This window comes from Salvelinus alpinus, chromosome 18, assembly GCF_045679555.1.
Source record: "Salvelinus alpinus chromosome 18, SLU_Salpinus.1, whole genome shotgun sequence".
Lineage (NCBI taxonomy): Eukaryota > Metazoa > Chordata > Actinopteri > Salmoniformes > Salmonidae > Salvelinus > Salvelinus alpinus.
The window spans coordinates 45579232-45597636 of NC_092103.1; the positions used below are offsets into that span (position 1 = coordinate 45579232).

The window sequence follows — 18405 nt, forward strand, 5'->3', positions numbered from 1 at the left end:
TTGGATAACATGAATAAAGGGCATTGGATAACATGAATAAAGGGCATTGGATAACATGAATAAAGGGCATTGGATAACATGAATAAAGGGCATTGGATAACATGAATAAAGGGCATTGGATAACATGAATAAGGGGCATTGGATAACATGAATAAAGGGCATTGGATAACATGAATAAAGGGCATTGGATAACATGAATAAATGGCATTGGATAACATGAATAAAGGGCATTGGATAACATGAATAAAGGGCATTGGATAACATGAATAAAGGGCATTGGATAACATGAATAAAGGGCATTGGATAACATGAATAAAGGGCATTGGATAACATGAATAAAGGGCATTGGATAACATGAATAAAGGGCATTGGATAACATGAATAAAGGGCATTGGATAACATGAATAAAGGGCATTGGATAACATGAATAAAGGCAAAACACCTAGTTGTGAATGGTATTGCCCTTGAGGTCTATTTAAAATGTTGGAACCAATTAGGTCCACTGTTAGTTGAGATGATTAACACAGACATTTTCAATGGCTAAAAAGTAAGGACGCCACCCAGTGTTTTCAGCACCAGGATGCCTTTAATAATCTATAAATCCTCTATCAATAATATACTGAACAAAAATATAAACACAACATGCAACAATATCAATGATTTTACTGAGTTACAGTTCATATAAGAGAATCAATCAATCAATTAAAATAAATAAACATGAATGGACACGGGCGCAGCCATGGATAGGCTTGGGAGGGCATGGGTCCACTCACTGGGGAGCCAGGCCCAGCCACTAGGGAGCCAGGCCCAGCCACTGGGGAGCCAGGCCCAGCCAGTGGGGAGCCAGGCCCAGTCACTGGGGAGCCAGGCCCAGCCACTGGGGAGCCAGGCCCATCCACTGGTGAGCCAGGCCCATCCACTGGGGAGCAAGGCCCAGCCACTGGGGAGCCAGGCACAGCCACAGCCACTGGGGAGCCAGCCACAGCCACTAGGGAGCCAGGCCCAGCCAGTCAGAATTAGTTTTCCCCCACAAAAGGGCTTTATTACAGACAGAAATACTCCTCAATTTCATCACCTGTCCGTGTGGCTGGTCTCAGACGTTCCCGCAGGTGAAGAATCCGGATGTGGAGGTTCTGGGTTGGCGTGGTTACACGTGTTCTCTAAAACTACGTTGGAGGCGGCTTATGGTAGAGAAATGAATATTCAATTATCTGGCAACAGCTCTGGCGGACATTCCTGCAGTCAGCATGTAAATTGCACGCTCTCTCAAAACTTGAGACATCTGTGGCATTGTGTTGTGTGACTAAACTGCACATTTTAGCGTGGCCTTGTATTGTCCCCAGCACAAGGTGCACCTGCGTAATGATCATGCTGTTTAATCAGCTTCTTGATATGCCACACCTGTCAGGTGAATGGATTATCTTGGCAAAGGAGAAATGTTCACTAACAGGGATGGAAACAAATTTGTGCACAACATTTGAGAGAAATAAGCTTTTTGTGTGTATGGAACATTTCTGGGATCTTTTATTTCAGCTCATGAAACATGGAACCAACATTTTACATGTTGCGTTTATATTTCTGTTCAGTATAGTATGAATCCTCTGTCTCCCCAGGATGTCTTTAATAATCTATATATCTCTGTTAACTCAGGAGTCCTTACAGCAGAAAGCACCAGGATGTCTTTAATAATCTATATATCTCTGTTAACTCAGGAGTCCTTACAGCAGAAGCGCCACCAGCTGTGTAGCCAGCACGAGGATGCCAGGGAGCTGAAGGAGAATCTGGATCGTCGGGAGCGTGTGGTCCTGGACATCCTGGGTGGGTACCTGACCGGGCCGCAGCTAAGAGACTACCAGCATTACGTCTGTATGAAGCCTGCCCTCCTGATCCGACAGAGACACCTGGACGAGCTCATCAAGCAGGGAGACGAGCAGCTCGACAGGCTGATAGAGAGTATCTCTCCTGGGGACCACCAGGCCCAACTCTGCTGCTCCTCCAACCCAGGGTTAGGCCTCAGGGATCCCAGCCCTAACCTTGGTCCTACCCATACTGTCCGCTCCACCACTGTAACATCACTGTGACCCCTGTAAACGCCAACAATAACAGTCCCGGTCACTACCAGGGAACACGATACAGCAGCTGTGTCTCTGGCGCAATGGGTGAAGACTACATACAACACTATATGACTGGTGAAGACTACATACAACACTATATGACTGGTGAATGAGACTACATACAACACTATATGACTGGTGAATGAGACTACATACAATACTATATGACTGGTGAATGAGACTACATACAACACTATATGACGGGTGAATGAGACGACATACAACACTATATGACTGGTGAATGAGACGACATACAACCCTATATGACTGGTGAATGAGACTACATACAACACTATATGACTGGTGAATGAGACTACATACAACACTATATGACGGGTGAATGAGACGACATACAACCCTATATGACTGGTGAATGAGACGACATACAACCCTATATGACTGGTGAACGACACTACATACAACAGATGAAGAAGAGACAGAATCCCTCTCCCCATATAGAGATGAACCGTAGAGAAAGGGACTTCATGTGAAGGATGTCACCTGTCTGTCCCCTTGTTGCGTACAGACAGACAGACTATGAGAAGTGACCATGATGGATATGTTCTTGTGCCTCTTATCATATTTCTGCCTTCTCTGTTCCTCCAGCTTCTTCACATATCTCTGTTGCGACTGCGCCACTCTTTGGTCGATTCAATACACGGTTGAAGTGCCTAGTGTAATTCATACGAACAGATTGACAGTTTTGAGTGTAACGGTAGTGGATGTACAACTGCCTGTCAAGACATTTTATTCACCGTATATATATATATATGTATGTATATATATGTATCAGTTGAAATATTACTACTGCCTTTACACATCACTACAGCTGAGAACTTTGTTTTGGCAGATTAACTACTGATTGGTCAGAATCACAGAACTAGAATGACTTGTATTTCTCATTCTGTTCCTATTGGTCAGGAGGAACCAGACCTGAAATAGGCCTGTTTTCTTCAGCAACACAATAGCACGCTCTGACACACATGAATATGTAGCCACAATCTAAGGCAATTTTTTTTTTTTTTTTTTACTTCAAATACTTATATTTCAGACTCAGAAATGATAGCTAATGAGAAAAAAAAGCTACCATGACATTGACAGCAAACGCAATAATTATTTATATTATTAAAAATAAATGGTATGTATTATGTAAGTGGCTGTGCTTTTTAATATGTAGATGGTGGGAAAAAAAACATTTTATATATTTTTTCAACTGAAAGAATTATGATGGAATGAGGCAAGTTTACAGTGGGTGTTCTAACTGACCTCTGGTCACATGGTCTTCCTCTGATACACGGCGACGTGCTTCATGATGACGAGGCTTCTAGGAAGTAGATAGATGTTACTTAGGAATGTTGTTGCCCAGTGAGTACATGCATACTGTGGGTGGAGCTATCTCACGGGCCGTGGTATCACTTCGTAGGATATCTGGGTAAAAAAATAGAGAAGGATGGTACTGTCAGTTCACGTGTGACATGCCTACTATTTAAACATCGTCTGACGACTCCTGTGTGACTTGCTTGTTTCACCTCCCCCCAAAAAATGTACTATGCCAATTGATATTGTTGTATCCTTTTGAGAAACACCTTTTAAACATTTACAGATTATCCTAATTTATCCTAATCAGGCACATATTCATGAATATACTGTATCAGGCACATATTCATGAATATACTGTATCAGGCACATATTCATGAATATACTGTATCAGGCACATATTCATGAATATACTGTATCAGGCACATATTCATGAATATACTGTATCAGGCACATATTCGTAAATATTTTCAACAATAATGGTGCCATCCATATTTATCTCCATAGTGTTTTCTGTGACATCACTTAACAGATTTGACAGTTGCTGTAATCAAATTCCATGTATTAATCTTTCTTTATGACACGTAGGAGGGGGAGGCCGATTAGAAAACAGATCCTCGTTTACAAAATAAATATATTTTTAAAGAGCCTTTGTGACAATTTTACTTTGACTATCTATTCTATAACGTCTCGACTCGTCAGCCATATTGTATCTTAGCATGTTATTGATGAGATGAGATCAACTTTATTGTCCCTGAAGGAAAATGTTTGCCTGGTCCCAGATCTGTTGTCTCCTTCTATAGCCTGGTCCCAGATCTGTTGTCTCCTCCTATATCCTGGTCCCAGATCTGTTGTCTCCTCCTATAGCCTGGTCCCAGATCAGTTGTCTCTTTCTATAGACTGGTCCCAGATCAGTTGTCTCCTTCTATAGACTGGTCCCAGATCAGTTGTCTCCTTCTATAGACTGGTCCCAGATCAGTTGTCTCCTTCTATAGACTGGTCCCAGATCAGTTGTCTCCTTCTATAGACTGCTCCTAGATCTGTTTGTGCTCTTGCCAACTCCATTTCAACCTAAACGTTACAGTGACAAGGAGTCGGCATGACAACACAAACAGACTGGGGAAATGTGTGTTGGACATTCAAGTCCCACTGCAACATGGTGCTACTGGTCTAAGGACTGTCCAAGTGAACTATTTGGCCTCAGGAGAGCACACCAGTAGGTGTTGTTACATGATAGCATGACAGTGTCAGAGTATTACCAGGCCTCTGGTAACAGCCTCACCCTTCCACTGTTAATTATCTTCTGCACTACACAGCATGTTGTTGAATTACAGGTTAATGAGGAAAAGGTTGAAATAGACATGCTTCTTTATCAGAAATGCCCACAACTATAGCAGTTAATATACAATTACATGTTTTTATTCATACAGAAAGATAAAGCTGTAGTCAGACAGGCAATATTACATAACTGAAATTCACCAAGTTATACAACCACAGAAACGCAGGCTTGAAAACCCTGCAAAACACAGCACTCTCCCCATACACACTCTTCCAGTGACAAGACTCAACATGCAGACGGTTCCATGTACACAAACATACTGTATTCAAGTTATGACTCACCTTGAGAGTATTACAGTTAGACTTAGATAGTGCCAATGTGGCTTGCAAAACTATTTCGTTTGAAGTTGTATAAGTCAACTTTAAAGTTTGAGTTAAGTTAGATAAAAGTTTAAAAAGGAGGCCAGTCTCAATGTGCCCTCACCGAACCTATTCTCCCGATAAGGGCCTGCGTCCTATTCCCTTTATAGTGGACTACTTTTGACCAGTGCCCACTGGGTTCTGGTCAAAAGTAGTGCACTATGTAGGGAATAGGGTGCCATTTGGGGCACAAGGAAGGCGTCGTCCTGGTAGCAGCATGACAGCAACACAAAGGACACGTTTTCCTCGACATGCCTCATCAAGTCCCACACAGTGGCCCTAGCCCGGCCCGGCAGCTCACACAGCACAGCCTTTCATAGACACCTCTCCACCGTTTACATAGCAAAAATTAGTTATTGTTCTTTTTTTACATCCGTTATTAGACAGTGGCAACGCGGAACACTCGTTTAAACCCACACATTTCCTAGAGGGACGGCTTTAGGCAGAACACAACAGTATCGTATCACATGCAAAACGATATGACAACAATAACGTCTAATGTAACTGGCCCCAGCTTGGCCCCTCAAGTTGAAATGGTCTACAACCTCCACTGACTAGACATCCAGAGCTCCAGTCTGGAGGGGTGACGAAGGAGAGGGGCCCCCGATTTGAAGCCTCCCCTGGTCCCTTGTATACCTCCAGCCCTCCAGAGACGTAGCTGGCACGTAGAATTGTTCATCATGTCTGTTTTACATCCACTGTATGAATCCAGCACCTGAAGAGCCTTTGTCTTGCATCCAAAAGGGCATCGTGTTCCCTATATATAGTGGACTACTTTTGACCAGAGCAGTGCGATACATAGGGAATATGCTGCTATTTGAATCAGAACCTCTGTTAACCCGCTCTCTGCAACTTAATGTTCAACACAGGTTAACATTTCACTTGGATCGATTATATTAGTGTTGGAAACAAAACAAATGAAAATGATAATAAGAGAGGTTAAAAAGGCTCAACGCAGCTGTTTCTATAGACACGTTAAATCATTTCTGGGTAACAATGAAGTACCTTAACGTATTTTACTTGTTTTTATGTTGTTTAAATGTATCTTTAACGCTGCATTGTCAGAAAAGTATCTTTAAGTAAGCATTTCACTGTTAGTCTACATCTGTTTACGAAGCATGTGACAAATAACAGATTTATAATAGATTTCCATTAAAAAGGGGAAAAAGTTTTTTTTTAGCAACAAAATAACATTTGGTAGGAGTGTCTGGGAGTGGTCTGAGTGGGGAGGGGGGAACTGAAAACTAGCTGTTATTGGCAGAGATGTTTGGAACTCTTGATATTGGCCTATTAACCAATTTAAAACATGGTGATGTCACCATGGAAAGCCGAAACTCCCGCCCACCTGCTGATTAGAAGATCCTGAGTATAATGTATTTTCAACCAGCAACTATCAGGAAATAACACTGCTTTAAAAAATAAAAAAAATAAAAAAACACTTTTACAGAGTTAGTTTCATCAGCTGTTGTACAATATTATATAAAACACAGGGGGAAAAAACTGAATTTTGACTGCACTGGGTCTTTAAAGAAATGACTTTAAAGTGACATTAAATGAATAGCATTTTGGATTGTTTTAGTACTTCAGGACATCTGCATCTGGAAACATGAGTGCATATAGAGAGAAAACAGCTTGTGTGATTCAACGTTGTGGTGTCAATATAATAACGCAAAAATGGTTAATGAACCTTGTAAAACACCTGTGCATTATAAACCACACTCAACCTTTGGGGATTTAAACTAGTGAACAGTTGGCATCATATTCAACCTGGTGCAAGGGAGGATTCTTTTCCTTTAGTCAGATGATGTAATATACATTGCTACTCTGACAGGCCTTTGAACAAACAAAACCACATTCCAATGTCAGGTAATCACCTGAAACATGAAACTGCTGAAGCACTTAACTGACTTTTGTTGGAGAGAAGACATTTTGAAAAGGTTCTTCTCTGGTCATTAAAAAAAACCACTAGACTGGAAGCCATTTCCCCAGTTGCAAACAAACAAAAAGGTTCTTCTCTGGTCATTAAAAAAAAAAACACTAGACTGGAAGCCATTTCCCCAGTTGCAAACAAACAAAAAGGTTCTTCTCTGGTCATTAAAAAACAAAACACTAGAATGGAAGCTATTTCCCCAGTAGCAAACAAACAAGGGTCTCGCCACAATAAACACAACTGCAAAGCAATTATACTGAAATATGATAACGTAATACAATCTCTTTATAACTCCGACCTCACAGAACTGATTCTATTGCTTTTGTTTTCACACGTGATACAGTTATTAACGTCTGTCATATCCATTCATAATACATTAATTTAGACAGCTCAATAACACAATCCCTACCCCCTTATTCAATTATTTGGTCAAAAAGAAAATATATTTAAAAAAATGAATGGATTAACATTTGCAATAACAAAGAAAGCAAATCCGATTTTAAGTGGCAAATCAAAGTTGTGAAAAACCCACACAAGCCTAGTTAGTAAGTGGCTGGTGCCATTAGAATAGAGGTCATAGCGGAACAGACACACTATTGTCACACTAAAGAGTCGGACGACCGCGAACCTTCCCGTCCTGGGAACTTCATTAGAGTCTTATTCAGGAACGCAGCTATAGACGTGGACCTCTTCACCGCGGCTGAGCCCGAGGATGTCACCGGCCTTGTTGTGGGTCTCTCTCCTGTGGACTGGGATGAGGAGCTACCCTCGGTGGAGGTCAAGCACTGAGGGGTCCCTAGCATCTCTAGAAGGTCCATTGGGCCGGTGCGACTGAGGTACTGCCAGGCCTTCTTACCACTAGTATCCCTGAGGGCCACGTTGGCGCTGAACTTACGAACCAGAAGCCGGATCATCTTGTTGTTCCCGTGGATGGCAGCCAGGTGAAGAGGCGTGTAGCCACAGGTAGTCTTCACATCCACGTCCAGTTTAATCCCGGCTTTGTTGACTCCGTACCAGAGTGTGTTGAGGACCCGGTGGTCTCCATGTTTAGCGATCCAGTGCAGGATGGTATAACCAGTGATGAAGTCTCTCTTGGTGAGGAGGCTGGGTTCATCTCTGAACAGGGTGTAAATGTCAGCCCAGAATCCAGCTGCACCCTTCACCAGCCAGTCATGCTCCTTGGGCTCCAGGGGTACCAGGTCGTGCCGGTGGAAGTAGGAACTGTCATGGCCACTGTTTAAGCTCTTGTTACTGGAGGCCCCAGATCGCATCTCCCCCCTCAGGTCTCTGTAGCTGGGTGTACGTGAGGTGGGGTGGGAGAAGGAGTGGCTGATGCTGAGGTTGGAGGAGAGGAGCTGGAGACGGTTGTGGCGTGCCGAGACGCCATCCCCCGGAAACCGTTGGTCCAAGTCGGCTCCGAGACTACGACACATGCGGCTGCGGAGCTGGGTGCTGATTCGCTGGACGGCGGGTCGGAGAAAGGGTTCGGGAATAGAGGTGGACTCGTTGGACTCTGACCCGTCATCGTCATGGAGATAACCTGTGGAATGGTGCCACGACGATGATATGTCCACCTCGTTGTCGTCAAGGTAACCGGTGGAGTGATGGTGAGGCCGGGGGGCTCGCTTCTCGGCGCAGTGCATCTGAGAGAGCTGCTCACCCGAGAGAACCTGGTAGTTGAGGGCTTCATAGCTGGCCCACTCATCTCTACGGGAACCCTGGGGCCACTCATCCCTGGAGTCCAGTGATGGGGCAAGGAGGAGGCTGCTGTGGCTGTGACGGGAGGAGAGGCCGGAGTCAGCCTGCTGGTGGTACTGCTCTGAGTAACCAGAAGACCTACCACTAGCAGCAGCAGGGGTGTGGTACTGGTAATCCAGGGTTAGGCAGCATTGGGGAGGCTGGGGCTTGACCCCGGACTGGGGAACAGCAGCTCTACTCTCCTCCGGATACTGGCTGTGAATGTCAGGGATAGGGACTGGGTCAGGGACTCCATCTTGTTTTGGTCTGGGCTGCTGTGAGATGCTATGGTGGAGGTGAAGACTGCCATCCAGGTTGCCATTGCTCCTTGTCACCTGGGGGTCAGGGGTCAGGTGAGCAGCAGCAGGCCTGTAACCATCAGATAAACAAGGAAAGGAGCTGGCATGCTCTAGAGTGGTGAGCAGTGGCCATCTTGTAGCTGCAGAGGCTCCTCCGTGGTCAGCTTCAGAAGTCTTCCTCTTTGGCTGTACTGCATTCTGTTGCACCTGTGCTAGGTGAGGCTGATGTGCCGGAGGTTTCACCTCTGTGTATAGGAACTCAGGGGGCGGATAGGACCTCTTGGGTTCTATTGACTGCTTGCCAAGTGTGTAACCACCCATGTAAATGCCTTTGTGATTCAGTTCTGGGACTGAAAGAGGGAGAGTCACGGGTTCTTTATCCCATTTTGCTTCTATGCTCTGACCACTCCCATCTTCTGACCCCTTTGATATTGCTGCATTGTAAGATGGGCGGAACGGTGCCTCTCTGTTGCTGGATGCAGGAGGTAGCGCATGGTCTGTCACATATGGCGAGGAGCTTTGGATAGGCTTTTCGAAGTTGATTGTACTTTTCACATTGTTTTTGTTTACAATTCCAGCCGAGGACAATATATTTTCTGTGAGTTGGATGGTGTTGCCCGGTGGAACGTGGAACTTCTGATGTGTGACGGGCAAGTGCGTCTCGATCAATTCCTTCTGACCTCTCTCCTGGTTTCTGTTTACCGGATCTCTCGGTGAGCGGTCTTGTGGCGCAGGTTGTTGTCCGGTGGGGAGTTTTGGGGAATGGGATCTGGCGGTGATATCTCCTCCAGCAACATGGCCCAGAAATTTCTTCCTCAATACAACGTATCTAACTCCCTCCTCCGTTTTCACCACAGCCACGGAGTTAATAAACGTTTTAAACAGTTCCCGATTGTGCGTCTGGTTCTCGTGGTCCTTTACAAACGCATTGAAGTGCGCCAACAATTCAGCGTTCTTCACTTTTCCACCGTTGCACCGGAGAAAGTACAGCACCGAATCCTGAGTAAAATCGGTGGCCATTCCGTCTGTTTGCTCCAAGCCCGATGGAGTGTCAGATGGGTTTTTTTCTGCGCCAGTGACAATTATACTCCGCCCCATCCGAACATTTGCAACTCCACCTGCATACCTGGGGCGTATTCATTAACCCGATTCTGTTGCAAAACGTTTCTTAAACGGAAGCAAACGGAACGAAACCGGGCGGGACCTACCTGCATTTGTCCAATATAAAATGTCGTTTTGCTCGGTTTGCTTCTGTTTGGTTCTTAAACTGTAAACGTTTACGTTTTGCAACAGAAACGGCTTAGCCTACCCCAAACGGAAAACGCAAACAATAGTATTTATTGGAGAAATTCAGTTAGGCCCCCCTCCGTTTCGTTTGCTTCCTTTGGTTCTTAAACGGTAAACAGTTTCCGTAATGAATACACCCATGGTTTGGTTCTTAAATGGTAATTCATTGCAGAAACAGTTTACAGTTTAAGAAGCAAACAGAGCAAAATTAGATTTTAAATTGGCCAAATGCAGGTAGGTCCCTCCCCATTTCGTTAAGAAACGTTTAGCAAAAAAATTGGCCTAATAAACCCCTGGGAACTAGGCAACGTGCATATGTTGTACTGCTGATGGTTTTGTGGCTTCCATTACAGCTCCATCTAGTTGTCGCGCCGGGGATAACCGTTGTTGACAACTAGCATGTTTTATTTATTTAACCTTTAACAAGGCAAGTAAATTAAGAACACATTCTTATTAATAATAACGGCCTACTCCGGCCAAACCCTAACCTGGACGACGCTGGGCCAATTGTGCGCTGCCCTTATAGGACTCCCAATCACGGTCGGTTGTGATACAGCCTGGAATCGAACCAGGGTCTGTAGTGACGCCTCTAGCACTGAGATGCAGTGCCTAAGACCGCTGCGCCACTCGGAGCCCATTTTAGCTAAACCTTTGTCCTCTTAACCTTCCAAATTAACTGTTCTAACCTGCTGTGTAAACAAACCACCAGTTCCGACAAACCATCAGCATAACCACACAGCAATGTGATGTCACATAAATTAACCTACCTAAAATAACGCTACGTTGCAGTTTAGAAACGTGGAAAACGTTTAAAATCATAGCCTACAGCATTTGTTGGCTGGTCGCATTCAATCCTTTCATTGCTGTAATCTTATATCAACTTTTAAGATATCCTGGTGTCCCATTCTCTACCAATTGAGTACATTAACTTAGTCGCTCTAGAATCCGCGTTGCCTCCCACCATTTTCAAACGCTCCGTCTGTTGCCTTGGGTCTGGTTTTCAAAACTAAATGTAGCCAATGAAGAAAATGCACATCGTATGTCCAGCAATATGCGGAATGACAGAATGAAGCCACTTTGATACACAGTAACATGATAAAGACAGATTATTTCACTTGTTTTTATTGGTGCCACAAGTTGTCAGCAGTACATCGGCAGTTACCAGCACCCCAGAGCAAGAGCCTTTTGGCAAATAACAAACAAAAAACAGCATGTTGTTTCTGAACAGCAAAGATAATCTGAAATGTCACCCTATTCCCCCCCCCCCATAGACCTATAATAAAAAGTAGTGCACTATGTAGGGTATAGGGTGCCACTTCGGACAAATCCCTCTTTTTAACAAAGCTGTTTATCTTAAAACATATTGCTTCATTGGGTAAATTGATTCACTTATGCATCATCAGTAATGACAGTAGCTTGTAACGTTCATTCTTTGGTTAAACTACTACAGCACACTGTGACGGGACAAAGACAGGAACGTTATGGAAAGAGGATATTTAGATTATTAAAACGTAATAAGCCCTTAGAAACAACCATTCAGTACTTCAGGTTAACATAGTTCTACACGCTTTTACAGTCAAACTCTAAAGTGACATGTTTTGTGAGGGGTTAAAGACAACATGCTGAGAATGAGTTTTTTTCCTCAGGAAATAGAGGAAGGTAAAGAAAATAAATATACTGATTGAAACTTAGATTAGTTAGGGTCAACAACAGAAATAAGATGACACAACCTTACATTAGAGAAATATCATCACAGAGACTCACAGGGAGAAGTAGTAATTTGACCTCTTTTTTGAAGGACAAGATTATTCCTTTATCTATATCATTATATTATATATTTTTTTATCATTTTATATTTGTGCTCAACAAATAGTTATGAAATAGCATATTTTTTGGGTGACTTTTTTTGTGCTCAATCGAGGCCTGGGGTTGGTGGATAAATGCCATGACAGATTGAATACTGAGACGTATTTTCCTTGCAGCTCAGGTAGAGAGGAAGAGAAGGCCTTGGTTTCATCCTCTTCTTCTCTATGAGACACCGACGGGTTGGAGAGGGGGGCAGGGGGAGGTGTGGCCATCCCGCCTGACCAACAGGACAGGACTCTCCTCTAGAGGCTCCTCCCCCGTTAGCGCCGTCCCTTCCGGAGCGCCCCCGTTCTCTTCGTTGTAGAGTCGTTTGATCCCCTCGTAGAATTCGTCGACCTCCATCTCCTCCACCTTAATAATAATATTATTTGTAAGCACATAATACAATACATTATATCACTTATAATATAATACATTACATTTGTATAGAGCTTTTCATAGTCATCTCAAAGCTCTACTACAATAACATAATACCATAAACACAATATGCTTTCATAATCAAGGCAAGTCAAATAGCAATAGTATACAGTGCATTCGGAAAGTATTCAGACCCCCTCAACTTTATCCACATTTTGTTATGTTACAGCCTTTATTCTAAAATGGATTAAATCTAAAACATGTTCCTCAATCTACACACAATACCCCATAATGACATCACAATACCCCATAGTGACATCACAATAGCCCATAATGACATCACAATACCCCATAGTGACATCACAATACCCCATAATGATAAAGCAAAAACACGTTTTTAGAAATGCATTAAAATAAAAACAGAAATACCTTATTTGCATAAGTATTCAGACTCTAAATTCAGACTCTAAATGGAGCTCAGGTACATCCTGTTTCCATTGATCATCCTTGAGATGTTTCTACAACTTGATTGGAGTCCACCTGTGGTCAATTCAATTGATTGGACATGATTTGGAAAGGCACTCGCCTGTCTATATAAGGTCACACAGTTGACAGTGCATGTCAGAGCAAAAACCAAGCCATGAGGTGGAAGGACTGGGGAACATACCAAAAAAGGTCTGCAGTATTGAAGGTCCCCAAGAACACAGTGGCCTCCATCATTCTTAAATGGAAGATGTTTGGAACCACCAAGACTCTTCCTAGAGCTGGACGCCCGGCCAAACTGAGCAATCGGGGGAGATGGGCCTTGGTCAGGGACTCTGACAGAGCTCCAGAGTTCCTCTGTGGAGATGGGAGAACCTTCCAGAAGGACAGCACTCTGCCAATCAGGGCTTTATGGTAGAGTGGCCAGACGGATGCCACTCCTCAGGATTTTTATTTAACTAGGCAAGTCAGTGAAAAACTAATTCTTATTTATAATGACGGCCTACCCCGGCCAAACCCTAACCCAGACAACGCTGGGCCAATTGTGCGCTGCCCTATGGGACTCCCAATCATGGCCGGTTGTGATACAGCCTGGAATCGAATCTGGGTTTGTAGTGACGCCTCTAGCACTGCGCCACTCTAGCACTGCGCCACGCTGCGCCACTTGGGGAGCCCAAAAGGAACATGAAAGCCCGCTTGATGTATTCCAAAAAGGCACCTAAAGGACTCTCAGACAATGAGAAACAAGATTCTCTGGTCTAATGAAACCAAGATTGAGCTCTTTGATCTGAATGCCAAGCATGGTGTTGGCAGCATCATGCTGTGTGGTTGTTTTTCAGCGGCAGGGACTGGTAGACTAGTCAGGATCGAGGCAAAGATGAACAGAGCAAAGTACAGAGATCCTTGATGAAAACAGGCTCCAGAGCGCTCAGGACCTCAGACCGGGGCGAAGGTTCACCTTCCAACAGGACAACGGCCCTAAGCACACAGCCAAGACAAGGCAGAAGTGGCTTGGGGACAAGTCTCCGAATGAACTTGAGTGTCCCAGCCAGAACCCGGATTTGAACCCGATCGAACATCTCTGGAGAGACCTGAAAATAGCTGTGCAGCAACGCTCCCCATCCAACCTGACAGAGCTTGAGAGGATCTGCAGAGAAGAATGGGAGAAACTCCCCAAATACAGGTGTGCCAAGCTTGTAGCATCATACCCAAGAAGACTGGAAGCTGTAATCACTGCCAAAGGTGCTTCAACAAAGTACTGATTAAAGGGTTTGAATACTTACGTAAATGCGATTTCATATTTTTATTTTATACATTTGCAAAAAAAAAAAAAAGTTTTTTTGCTTTGTCATTATAGGATATTGTGTGTAGATTGATGAGGGGAAAAAACTATTTAATACGTTTTAGAATAAGGCTGTAACGTAACATAATGTGGAAACAATCAAGGGGTCTGAATACTTCCTAAATGCTCTGTATCTAGGTAAGTGTTAAAAAAATACTTTACTCCGGTTGATGAAGCAGCCAAGCTCTCACCTTGCGCTTGGCTGACTGCTTGCAGCGCAGGGAGACTTGGTGGGAGTGGTGGTTGGGTTTGGCTGGTCCATGGACCTGGAGCAGGGTGGTAGAGGAGACCCAGGAGAGGCTCCTGTCCCTAGGGGCCGTGAATGGCGCCGGTGGGTCTGTGTCCGGGGAGGGGAGCGTGGTGTTGGACTCTCTTCCCCGGGTGCAGGGGTCCGGGTCCAGACTGTGGTGTAGGGACTGGTAGATGTACACAGTGTTGGGAGGCAGGGAAGCTTCCTGTGTGGACAGGTGACGTGACACCAGCTCTCGACATCGGATCAGCTGAGAACTGTCAATCTATGGGTGGGAGATAAATGAAAGTCTTGATTATAATTATGTTAATAGCTAGGTTTCCATCCAATTGGTGACAGATCTTCAGGCGAATATTCTAAAATCCACATTAAAATATGCGCATTTCCCATCGATTATCATGTCACCAGAATTAATATTTATTGTAAAGGAGCATTAAACTCAAAGTGCATTTTCACAACCCTGTGAAGTTCATAACTTATTTAAATCTGTAGCCTAATAAACTGCATGGTTTCCCGAGTCCTAGTGGGAGGACCACACGCCATATCATGGCGTGACTCCATGTTTACTTCGATATGATGGTTATTATATTAAATATTTGCACATAAGGGCGTTTCCACCACATAATTCATTTTACCGACACAAAAAGAACCCACCATGTCAAACGAACAAATTATCTGTCGGCATTTATAAAATTGTACCGAAACGGCCCATTTCCATCACAACTGTTGTGACTTAAAAACAAATATATATTATACAGTAATGACTTTACATAACTGTGGATGGAAATGTGGTTAGAGTCAAAATACAGGCTGACTATATTATGCAACCAATGAACGGCAACGGTCGCGAGAGGCATCCTGATAATACCACAGATTTTTTAATTTTTTTTTATAAATAAGTGTGATTCAATACGTGGGAGGGACTACAACATCCATGTTATCCCCTGTATTTGCTCTGGGTTTTAGTGAACAGGTCATACGAGAACGAGAGATGGCTTATTCCACAACAGCAGAAAATAGTTTTGTCATCTCAGAATGTTCTGGCAATTCTCACACAGGAACGTCATTGGGAGGAAGGATGTTTGAGACATGCTTTTTTACATTCGTATCACAAACCATTTTTGAGAAAATCATGATGAAAGTGGCAATTTTAAGCCCTTTTAGACCCACGGAGTGTACAAAACATTAAGAACACCTTCCTAATATTGAGTTGCACCCCTTTTTGCCTTCAGAACAGCCTCAGTTCATCGGGGCATGGGACTCTATAAGGTGTCAAAAGCGTTCCACAGGGATGCTGGCCCATGTTGACGCCAATGCTTCCCACAGTTGTGTCAAGTTGGCTGGATGTCCTTTGGGTGGTGGACCATTCTTGATACACACAGGAAACTGTTGAGTGTGAAAAACTCATTGCATTGCAGTTCTTGACACACTCAAACCGGTGCGCCTGGTACCTACTACCATAACCGGTTTAAAGGCACTTACATATTTTGTCTTGTCCATTCACCCTCTGGCACACATACACAATCCATGTCTCAAATTGTCTCAAGGCTTAAAAATCCTTCTTTAACCCGTCTCCTCACCTTCATCTACACTGATTGAAGTGGATTTATCAGGTGACATCAATAAGGGATCATCGCTTTCACCTGGTCAGTCTGTCGTAGAAAGAGCAGGTGTTCCTAATGTTTTGTACACTCAGTGTGTTTATGCTTCCTGTTAGACCTTACGATCTGTGATACATCGTGAAGTAATAATACTCCTTATAGCGTACTCTAACTTATTAATATAAATATGTTTAATGTTGAATATCTCAAAATAACCCTTTTTTGATTTCGCATATTTTTTTGGGGTCAGTTTCATCAAACATCACATTTCCCGGAGTGGGTTCTCTGGTACTTTTAATGGTATAACATAAAAATGTACATTATATGTCATTAACCAATCACAGACATCCTTTAGGATTGCACATTCAGTAAATCACCAGCAGAGGGAGTTCCTTTTGAATCAATTTCCCCATTCCCTGAGTTGGTGTGGTTCATTAAATATATCAGAACTTCAGAATTAGCAGAGAGCCCACACTGGAAATTGTATTTAATTGTTGAGTATATTGATTAAAACAATATGGTGTTAAAAATCAAAAGAGTAGTTGAGATATTTATATTAATATGTTTAATGTTGAATAAATGAATGTAAAACATTGTATAGTGAACATGTAGTACCTGTGCTTTCCTGAGCAGGAGGATAGTGAGAGTTTAGTACCTGTGTTTTCCTGAGGAGGAGGATAGTGAGCGTTTAGTACCTGTGCTTTCCTGAGCAGGTTGATCGTGAGAGCCAGCCAGTCAGGGCAGATATTCTCCAGCTCCAGCGTGATGAGGGCCAGCGCCAGCATGACTCCCCGGGAGAGGGGCTGTAGCAGGGCGCTGTCGGCCAGGCAGTAGTGCAGCTGCTGCGTCAACACTGACAGGTGCTGCGACGGGTTACACCCCACCAGACCCACCATGAACCGTGGCTTGCAGGACAGCACCATGGCATGGAACTGAAGGGAAACAACAGCCAGTTAGTTAGCGGTCAAAGTTTTTTCACTAAACTGTTGTACATAGGGCTGTGGCGGCGGCTGTTTTACCTCCACACCGGCAGTCATGAGTCATGACCGCAGACAAATGCCACGTGACCGTTGAGTCATGGTAACCTCCTTTTTTTTTTTTTTTTTTAGAATTTTATCCCCTTTTCTCCCCAATTTTCGTGGTATCCAATCGCTAGTAATTACTATCTTGTCTCATCGCTACAACTCCCGTACGGGCTCGGGAGAGACGAAGGTCGAAAGTCATGCGTCCTCCGAAGCACAACCCAACCAAGCCGCACTGCTTCTTAACACAGCGCGCCTCCAACCCGGAAGCCAGCCGCACCAATGTGTCGGAGGAAACACCGTGCACCCGCCCCCCTCAGTTAGCGCGCACTGCGCCCGGCCCGCCACAGGAGTCGCTGGAGCGCGATGAGACAAGGATATCCCTACCGGCCAAACCCTCCCTAACCCGGACGACGCTAAGCCAATTGTGCGTCGCCCCACGGACCTCCCGGTCGCGGCCGGCTGCGACAGAGCCTGGGCGCGAACCCAGACTCTGGTGGCGCAGCATAGCACTGCGATGCAGTGCTCTAGACCACTGCGCCACCCGGGAGGCCCATGGTAACCTCCTTTTAAATCACTCTGGACATGTGTTAGTAGTACCCAGCTTGTCAAACAACCACCAGGTCCTAATGGCCTGGTACTCATGGCTCTATTCTCCCTCCATCAGGTCCTAATGGCCTGCTACTCAGGCTCTATTGTCCCTCCATCAGGTCCTCATGGCCTGGTATTCAGGGCTCTATTGTCCCTCCATCAGGTCCTAATGGCCTGGTACTCAGGGCTCCATTGTCCCTCCATCAGGTCCTAATGACCTGGTACTCAGGGCTCTATTGTCCCTCCATCAGGTCCTAATGGCCTGGTACTCAGGGCTCTATTGTCCCTCCATCAGGTCCTAATGGCCTGGTACTCATGGCTCTATTGTCCCTCCATCAGGTCCTAATGACCTGGTACTCATGGCTCTATTCTCCCTCCATCAGGTCCTAATGGCCTGCTACTCAGGGCTCTATTGTCCCTCCATCAGGTCCTAATGGCCTGGTACTCAAGGCTCTATTGTCCCTCCATCAGGTCCTAATGGCCTGGTACTCCGTGCTCTATTGTCCCTCCA

The 18405-nt window shown here is 44.4% G+C and overlaps 3 protein-coding genes across 11 annotated transcripts in view; 1 reads left to right on the top strand and 2 right to left on the bottom strand.

Moving 5' to 3' along the window:
* Window positions 1-4079, top strand: part of LOC139544405 (protein Shroom3-like) — a 162545-nt gene extending 158466 nt beyond the window's left edge. For 2 of the 3 annotated variants that reach the window (XM_071351452.1, XM_071351453.1), the window contains one exon: window positions 1713-4079. In XM_071351452.1, coding sequence (XP_071207553.1) covers window positions 1713-2081 — 369 coding nt within the window. In that variant the 3' untranslated portion in view covers window positions 2082-4079. The remainder of the gene's footprint in view (window positions 1-1712) is intronic. The other variant, XR_011668863.1, reaches the window with a different exon arrangement.
* A 3579-nt stretch (window positions 4080-7658) lies between these two features.
* On the bottom strand, window positions 7659-10115 carry LOC139543465 (ankyrin repeat domain-containing protein SOWAHB-like). Its single transcript, XM_071349564.1, has one exon. It carries the CDS (start codon window positions 10113-10115, stop codon window positions 7659-7661), a length of 2457 nt encoding a protein of 818 aa, XP_071205665.1.
* A 1373-nt stretch (window positions 10116-11488) lies between these two features.
* Window positions 11489-18405, bottom strand: part of LOC139544407 (cyclin-I-like) — a 43831-nt gene continuing 36914 nt past the window's right edge. For 5 of the 7 annotated variants that reach the window (XM_071351458.1, XM_071351457.1, XM_071351460.1 and 2 more), the window contains 3 exons: window positions 16977-17213; window positions 14622-14945; window positions 11489-12599 (listed from right to left, as the gene is read on the bottom strand). In XM_071351458.1, coding sequence (XP_071207559.1) covers window positions 12411-12599; window positions 14622-14945; window positions 16977-17213 — 750 coding nt within the window. In that variant the 3' untranslated portion in view covers window positions 11489-12410. Of the gene's footprint in view, window positions 12600-14592; window positions 14946-16976; window positions 17214-18405 lie in introns of all 7 variants that reach the window. The other 2 variants (XM_071351462.1, XM_071351459.1) reach the window with 1 other exon arrangement.

What these genes read in the sequence shown, in the direction of transcription:
- LOC139543465 (XM_071349564.1), bottom strand. Translation starts at nt 10,115, where the DNA reads ATGGCCACCGATTTTACTCAGGATTCGGTGCTGTACTTTCTCCGGTGC.